At 35.9% G+C, this 9,390-nt stretch overlaps 1 protein-coding gene across 1 annotated transcript in view; it reads left to right on the forward strand.

The window, feature by feature from the left end:
* The window catches only part of LOC107671742 (solute carrier family 22 member 23-like), a 50,148-nt gene that overhangs the window by 34,821 nt on the left and 5,937 nt on the right, over window positions 1-9,390 (forward strand). The window contains exons 4-8 of the mRNA XM_016464688.1: window positions 2,170-2,338; window positions 3,513-3,640; window positions 5,738-5,840; window positions 8,282-8,511; window positions 9,059-9,091. Coding sequence (XP_016320174.1) covers window positions 2,170-2,338; window positions 3,513-3,640; window positions 5,738-5,840; window positions 8,282-8,511; window positions 9,059-9,091 — 663 coding nt within the window. The remainder of the gene's footprint in view (window positions 1-2,169; window positions 2,339-3,512; window positions 3,641-5,737; window positions 5,841-8,281; window positions 8,512-9,058; window positions 9,092-9,390) is intronic.

Genomic DNA, 9,390 nt, shown 5'->3' on the forward strand with positions numbered 1-9,390 from the left:
TCAGGTAGTTGCCAAGGCAACATTTCTAATTTTAATTTTGTTTAACTTGATGTGCTAAAATAACTAAAACTAAAAAAATTAAAAAGAAATGAGAAAACTACTAAAAGTGACAAAAACATACAAATAACAAAAATAATTAAATTTGTATTCATATTTCGTATTTCAGCTATTTTAAGCAAGTTAATCTAAAATGCTTTTTTTGTGACGTTCAATACAACAGTGTTTCACGTTTCTATGATTCAAGCTCATATTTCTAAAATAATGAATAGTTATACTGTTGTTATATCACATAACATTTAGCTTTTGTTTTTCAAACTTTAAAGAAAAAAACATTTTGTGAAATGTTTGGTTTGAAAAAAAAAATGTGGCTGTGCTTGAACTATTCTTTTAACTTTCTTTAAAATATATAACAACTGGTTTGATATTTTGTATCTAATGCAGTTACATTCTGACATTTTTAAGCGTGACTCGAGTATGTTTATGTTTAATGTTCAAGTGTGAATGTTTACATTTATATTCCTGCTGGGGCTTTAAAACAGGAACGTCCTATCTTAATTCTTGACTTAAGATTTGAAAAAGTTCTATTTCCTAAGTGAAGTGACCATGTTTACAAAACAGATGTTGGATGGACAGCCCCTGCTCTTCATCATCTAGCTGAGAAACAGAGCCTGTGTGATTTCCGCCTGAGCTCCGTCTTTCAACACAGAGCAGGATTCAGAAGTGCTGCTCATTGAAATTCTAGGCTTTTGTGAAGGATCATGCAGTCACTGTGTTCCCGCCGGGAGTCCTGTCACCTCGAAAAGCTCTCTCCCAAACCGTTCACTCATGTCAGACCCTGCTGTAGTTTCTGTGGTTTTGCCATCGTTTGATATTGCAGTACTGGTCTGTCATTGAAGACCACCTGTGCTGTCTGCCATGCGCTTCTGCATTATGAATACTAATGAGTCATTCCATTAAAGGGATCCTGTCATCATTTATTCACCCTCAAGTTGTTTCAAACCTGTATGAGTTTATTTCTTCTGTTGAACATAAAATACATTTTTTTGAGAAAGAAAAAAAGTTGATGGTCCCCATTGACTTCCATAATATGTTTTTCCATACTATGGAAGTCAATGGGGACCATCAACTGTTTGATTACCCATATTCTTCAAGATATCATCTTTTGTGTTCAGCAGACAAAAGAAACTCATACAGGTTTGGAACAACTTGAGGGTGAGTACATGATGACAGGATTTTCATTTTTGGGTGAACTATCCCTTTGACTGCAGACGGATGACATGCATTGATTATGTAGTCATTTTAAAGTCCCATAAGTGAAGAAAAATCTCTGATACAGTGTCTGTACGACATTATACGAGCAGATTTGGGCCTTTTACAGAAAAATCAATATGGCTTTATGTTTCCATCCATGTACTATTTGCTTTATTTGCAAATGTTTTATATGCTTTTCTAAAATTCCTCACAAGTTAAATTTGCAACTTTGAAAGGAAACACAGCTAATATGGCTCAAACTTTCTTTAAAAGCTTAAATAATGTCATGTTATGGTGAAATATGGCATTTGCAATGTGCCTTAAAGGCAGAGTTGACCCAAAAAGGAAAATTCTGTCATCATTTACTTGTTCCAAACCTTTCTTTGTTCTTCTAAACACGAAAGAAGATATTTTGAACAATATCAGTAATCAACAGTTGCTGGCTGCCATTGACTTCCAGTGTATTTTATTTCCCCCCATACAATGAAAGTCAATGGCTACCATCAACTGTTCAACAGAAGAAAGAAGCTCATACAGGTTTAGAACAAGTAAATGATGACAGTTTTCAATTTTGGGTGAACTATCCCTTTAAGTCATTAAACTCACACACACACTGAGTTTAATACAGTAAGTTGCTGCATTGCTTTGCAACCGCAAACAGCCTGCAATTTTAAGTAATGAACTATACTATTTGGAGAAGAATAATGGTGATAATTGCTAACAATAATAACATTTGATAAATGCAAATATTTACTGAACTTTCTGAACAGTCGTCTTTTATCATATCACTATTGCATTTTTACATTTTACCAAAGCTCAAAAGCAAATTCCCAACACCCCTTCTCTTTAAAAATGTTGCAGTTATTAAGACCTCTCTATTAACTGACTCTAATGTCGGATGTGTGTTCTTGTCTGCAGGGATAGAGCTGTGTCTGCCGGGATGGCGTTTCTCCATGACCATGGTGGCAAACTTCATGGTGTTGGCGGGGCAGCTGCTCATGCCGGGACTGGCAGTCCTCTGTCGCGACTGGCAGATTCTCCAAGTAGTCGTAATCTGCCCTCTCTTACTCATGCTGTCCTATATCTGGTAAGCAACCGTGCCATGGCTGTTCAAAAATAAGATTGTGTTTGACTGTTCTTAAAACCAAAATTTGACCTGTTTACAGTCACGGTGAGTTTACAGTAACAGACTTCAGCTGCTGAAAAAGGCATTGCACTACTGTTTCCACTCTTCTTTATTAAGCAGCATAATCATTTTCAGCTGTGCGGATCATGCAGAAAGTTGCTTACGAACCAAATAAGCACATACCAAATATGTTTTTATAGTAGTTTGGCGTAACGACTGCTAAAAATGGGCTTTGCATCTCAGATAAACGTAAAATTAAAAATTTCCAAAAAGAAAATACTTCAAATAATCATACATTTTCTGTTTTTTTCACATAAAAGCAAACGTTTTCAGGTACTGATGCCATTGTAAAAATGCATCAAGCATGATTAATATATTCTATGAGAAAAATTGTCCAAAATCAGGTTACCGTAACAATGCAAGTAATTCAACTGATGACCCACTTTGTGTAAAATAAAAGCGCTTTATAAAACCTCTAATATGACTGTAGACTTCTCATTCTCTTCTCATGTCAGTATACAAATGAACTTTTATATAACTAACAAGTGGTAGATGGAATAAGATGAATGCCGTGACAATATGCTATATGAAATAATCATAGTATAAGAAGAAGGTTTTTTAGTTCTTTCACATCTAATAATGATCGAGTTGTTTTTACTAGGTGCTGTTTATGTATTTTATGTCTTACATTTTTTAATATAGTTCTTTGCAACTTGTTGTTTCACTTTGTTTTTGCCGTGAAGATAGCCTTGCTGTTGACATGGCCTTTAAAAAATCAGTGAATGAACAATGTCAGTGTACATGATTTAAATGTACAGTATGCAACATTTGTATATAACAATTTCCTTATGTTTAGAACATTTTCATTTACATAAAATGAATTGGGATATTGTGGTAGTAGAAGGATTTTGTCACCATATGAGACATGAAAAAGCTACTGCTAGTAGTAGGGATGATACATTTCTCACCACATCAATGAATGTTTACTTTGATCTTTGTGATCAATTTTGTAACAGTTGCTTTGTTTCAGTGTTTTTAGTTCTTTATTCAGCAGCTAACTTTCAATGATAATGCTCTGTTTTAAGTGTTTAGCCCAAAATAGATGTGGCAAAGTATATCTGTTTTCATTCATCAGGATTTTTCCGGAGTCTCTGCGCTGGCTGCTTGCGACGCAGCAGTACAGTCGCTCCAAATGGATCATGGAGCGCGTCGCGAAAAAGAACAACATCAATCTAGAGGAGGACGCAGAGGAGCTCATGACAGGTACACAACCAAAGAGAAAACAAACGCTGGACTTTTATAAGGTTTATAATGTGAAAGGTTTAGAACTAGTGATCCCAACAGCTTATAGCTTTAATATAATAACCATCTGTTTAAGATGAGTTCTAAATTGGAAAAATGCATGCTGCAAAATATCAGAACAAAATCTGAAAATGGCTAAAAACATGATTTATCAGTCCAGAGAAAACAATTGCAACCATCCTCCCATAAAAATCAATCAATCAATCAATGTAGGATTCTTTCTAGATTTAGATGCAAATGCAATGCAAACTAGTTTTTGACGTCTTCAAAATACAAACCTATACCACTTCAGATTCTATGGCCAACAAAGTGCGGCTTCATTCAGCTCATATTTAATTTACGAAATAATTTTGCGATGACTCGGTTCACATGTAGGCCTGTTCCCTATTTTTCATAATGCATTTAAATGTCTAACTAATTCACCATTATTTATATTCTTCCTCGTGTTGTTCAACACTGGTATGGCTTTCTTCTGTGGAACACAAAACCGGTTTTGCTAACCAGACGTCTATCCCACATCCTCCCTTTACTAGACCTGAGTCACCGTCAGACGGAGACGTGCACAATCTAAAGTCAACAGTTAGTTGTGTTCGTGGCTCTGGCTGCTGGCAGTGTAAACATTTCAGGAGCAAAGTGCCCTACAAAGGCGAAACCTAGTAACTACACCTCGTTTTTGTCATCTAGCACGTGAAAGCTTGCAACCATTGAATGCATTAATTGTCCCAACGTTTAACACTTTAAAACACTTTCTTTTTTTTTTTTGTTAAATAAGTGCATCATTTAACTTAATATAAAAATTAGTGACATGCAGTGACAACCAACAGCAGCTAAAGGCAGCGTAAAATCAAAATTCACTTAATGCATTTTAGTGGTCCTATTTGTATGCAATTAAATTCATGCATATTTTAAATAATATGACCTCATTATCTTTGATCAAAACGTCATTACTTGATCTTCCTGTGATATTACTTCGATCTGCTGGTGTTTGTCAGACTGTGCTGCATCTAAGCCGGTTTCATTCTTATCTGCATACATTACATTATGCAGTGCTTGCTTTTCAAAGTCCTATAAGCAACAATTATTTCTTGTTCGACACAATATGGTAGTAAAGTCGGTCATAGTAAACTTCCTTTTCATGTCTACTTGAAGACATTAGAGCACACTGATGCATTTGTGATCTTGTGATCGTTCAAACCATAAGAATCAATTGGTGACATTCATCATGCATTGGTGATCGTTGTTCATGATATGATGTATTATGCACAGCTGCAATTTATATACAAAATTCTTTCTCGTCAAGAATGTGGCATTTGAATGTGAAGAAAACAGACTTCTTGTCAAAATGATTGAAGGCAATGTAATCCCATTTGTTATCCCATAAATACGGTGGCCGAGAAGTGCAAAACAAATCACAATTCTGAAAACAAAATAACAAATTACAAACGCAAATGCAAGTCTAAAAAACAAAATAACAATTCAGAAAACACAACAACAATTCAGAAAACATTATAACAAGTCAGAAAACACAATAACAAATTCTAAAACAAAATAAGTCAGAAAGCACAACGACAAATCCGAAAACAAATTAACAAGTCAGAAAACACAACGACAAATCAGACAAACCGGAAGAGGTAGGTATAGTTTGAGACAGCGCCATTGGTTTGGGATTACTCACCGCTGACTGGACGAGACATCTGTCAATCAACGTATACAGGAAGAACCAGCCGAAGAACAGCAGAGTCGTGGTAGAAAGTTCGGAGATGGTATTAAAGTAGCTCAGTTTAAATGTATTGTATGAATTGCCCTTACTATGGAATAAAAAATACGGAGTGTATATTTACATTTAGTTAAAAGTGGCTGTGAAACATCAGCTCCAGTGGCGCAGATGGATAAGCGCGTGTCGTCGGCTTTTTGACGCGATCGACCCGGGTTGGATCCCGCTTTTTGCCGAACTTTTTTTCCCTCCCTTTTCAAATCTCATATTAGCCCACCGTACATAAACCTCATGTTTTGTCTGAAATGTTTGATTAAGCACTTTGTTTTCTGCACTGATTTCAGAGCTGAACCAAGCCCTGCCAAAGCAACCCAAGAAGACATGCATTGTGAAGATGGTTGGCACAAGGAACCTGTGGAAGAATTTAGTAGTGCTCTGCGTCAACTCGTAAATATCTTTATATTATGCATATGAGTGACAGTCGTGACTGTGGATGTTTATTAATTATTAAAAACATTCTGCTGATATTAAAGGGGTAGTTCACCCAAAAATGTAAATTCTGCCATTTACTCGCACTCATTTAAAAAAAACAAAACTTCGAAAATCCAACAAGGTCATAAAGGCATCGTAAAATGATTCCTTATGAGCTATTGAATTAAAGGCTTTTTAAGATAAACAGCTTTAATAACTTTTAGGATCTTGTAAGTTTAGGTTTCCTGGACTTTCAGTGGAGGGACAGAAACCTCTTAGGTTTCATTAACCCTCTTAACGCATTCGGGTCCGTTTTTAACCGTACGAGAGAGACACAAAATATCTAAAGAAAAAAAAATGCATAGCTTTTCATAAGGGAAAGAAACTTTGCATATACTCAGATCCTCAAAATACACATTGTTTATTTTTTCAGATTTTGTACTTTTTTTTTTTTTAATCATTTAAAAAAAAAAAGCTATGTTTCGTGTTTGGGTCATTTTGGACCTGAGTATGTATGGAGTAATATTAGGTGTCAAAAACTTACTTTTAAAAAACGTAATTTTACTTTCTGTAAAATTATCTAGTGTAAAAAAAAAACTTTTGCTATTTTTTTTTTTGTTTTTTTGGTTGTGGTTCATATTAGGGATGGGCGATGTAATCAAAATCTTATTTCAGAGTATGAGAATTTTATTTCACGATATATATCTCAACATAGCTTTTTTAATTTTATTTTTGTTGTTAAAAACAGGAAGAAGCAAATTACAAACACAATAGAACAAAAATACAAATTAAATAAACTTGAGTTTTTCGTCTTCAGTAGGTTTTTTAACATGTAGTAAGAAATACTACAGAAATTGAAGTGTATACCTAAAACACTGCATAGTCTTCACTGTATCAATCAAATATGAATTGATTCTTTTTTTTTTATAATTCAACTGTTTTTTATTGTCCAACAGTCAAAAAGCTCATATCGCACTGTACATCGTCACAGTATTCCATAGTCGCCTTAACAGTTACATATTTAGCCACTTGTCATCATCAGTGAGAAATAAACAACAGAAAAATACATGGAAATTAAGACGGTTGTCACACAGTCCTGCTCATCTATCCCATTTTTATATGTTGCCAGAAATGATCCCACGTTATTTGCATTTCAGACTCCCCAACACACACTCATATGAAGCAATTTCAATCATCCCATTAATCCAGTCTTTCAATTCTGGTGTTCTGGGACATTTCCAGTTGCGTAAAATCATTCCGGCAGCCGTAATACAACCAATCTTAAGAAGAATAAGTGCATTTTTTGCTAAGTTGGGTACCACTGATTTATTTAAAGATTCAAAAGTGATTCAGTCAAGAGCAGTGAGTGATTTTCTCTGTCTTTTATTGTTTTAATAACATTAATGACACAGAAAGCAGCATGTAAATTAGGCCGCTGTCCCTTTAAGACAGACTGCACGGATCCAATATACTAAAACATATCCGGTCTTTTTATGTTATGTTTTAGTATACTGTGTTTACGTGAATACTCCACGCGACGGGAATTTTGACAATTATGTGTGTATTTGACCATTCAAGCACAATAAGACGTGAAAGAGAACTGAATTCGCGATCGCATGCTATCTGAGAGAGACACTGTCTGTGCTCGCTCCTCAGGTGTATCTCAGAGTTCTTTTTCACTGCTTATTGTGCTTAATAACTGTATTGTGCACGTCCCAAATTCGCGATCGCATGCTGCTTTGGCTATGTGTTCGATGGTCACCATGAGCACTGCATTGAGTTCTTCACTGCATACTGCACTTAATAACTCTATTTAACATCTAAAAGTGTCCCACTCTTTATTTTCACATTCATGCATGATTCTTTATCACATTATGTCAGGTGTATATAACTTTTAAGTAGTACTACGTGGATATATTTGCATACTGCGAAATAAACAATATAGCAGAATCCGTAGCTGTAGACACTTTATACCGTAACGATATACAGAAAGAAGATTACAACTAAACATTTTGGAGGGTTACAGCTGTCAGAAATGAGTAGGAAGTGTAGAAGCTGCTGCTTTGAATGACTTCAGCATCTCTAGTTTTTCACACTGCGCTGGTGTGATCTTGGTCCACTCTTCTTCTTCCATAGTTCGGTGATTGTAGTGGGTTTCTTATTCATAACTTTGTCGCCAAGGATTTTGGTTTAGATCTGGTTTAGATCGGGGCTCTAGGCTGATTGGGAGATGCTTGACTCAGAATGCAAAAAGTAGTGTACAGATCTGGAATGCATTATGAGGGTTAATTCTTTATTTGTGTTTTGAAGTCTTTTGGGTTTGGAAAGGCTTGAGGGTGAGTAAATGAAGGCAGAATAAAAAATTTTAACTCTTTAACTCTGGCATTCAAAAACCTCTTTTTGTCTCCATCTTTCAGACTGACGGGTTACGGCATACACCACTGCTTTGCACGCAGCCTGATGGAGAAGGAAGACCAGCCCATGTTCTCTAATTTCTATGCCAAATACTACTCCATGGGGGGCATTGCTGTGGCATCATGCGTGGCGCTTTGCCCTGCCGTGGGCATGATGGGCCGGCGCGGGGGACTCCTCATGTTTATGATCATCACAGCCCTGGCATCTCTCCTTCAGCTCGGCCTGCTAAACTGTGAGAGAACACACAAATCACAAACACACACCGCTAGCACTGGACCCTCTGTTGGGGCTTGAACCGAATCAAACAGAATGACTGTCACACCATTTAAGTGATTAAGCTCTTTAACACATCTGAGTTTCCGCTGGAGAAGGCGGCTCATGTGGCCACGTAAACACACTGTATATGCTTCATTCTTATAGGTTTTTTAAAAAGTGTGCATATGCATGGAAAAGACAAGGAACAGAAATCAATGAGATCTTTATATCAGTATAACAGACTACTTACATAAAATGATTAGTAAAATAAATATCGTCGTCAGTCGTCACTCTGTATCTCCAATAAAGTCTTAGTAAGATGATATTTAAATACTTAGATTGATGATCAAAACAAATTAATGAAAGGGCTTCATTGGATTTCATCCCTGATCATTTGAAGCATACTGAGTTTACATTTTATAAGCACACATGCATATATTTAATTACTAGCCACGAGCTGCAAACTACTTTACTTTCTCATTTATTTTTTTTCCCTCTATGTGATCCGTCCATGATGAATGAAGTGGTGGGGAAGTACGGCGACATTATAAATATTGGTAAAGTATAAACAATATGCTATTTATGCAAATTTTTCATTATTGCTCTGTTTCATGTTAACTATTTTTTGGGCAATTCTTTCAATGTTAAAATATCACCTATGCTAGTTTAATATGCAGAAGAAACTAAAAATAAGACAATTACAGGTTTCATTAAAAAGTGTAAAGCACTGTGGTGCTCTCAAAACAGTGTGAGTGTGTGAGTGTGTGAGTGTGTGTGTGTTTGTGTGTGTGAGAGAGTGTGTGTGTGAGAGAGTGTGTGTGTGTGTGTGTGTGTGTGTGTGTGTGTGTGTGTGTGT

Source organism: Sinocyclocheilus anshuiensis, unplaced genomic scaffold, assembly GCF_001515605.1.
Source record: "Sinocyclocheilus anshuiensis isolate Anshui unplaced genomic scaffold, SAMN03320099.WGS_v1.1 scaffold524, whole genome shotgun sequence".
NCBI lineage: Eukaryota > Metazoa > Chordata > Actinopteri > Cypriniformes > Cyprinidae > Sinocyclocheilus > Sinocyclocheilus anshuiensis.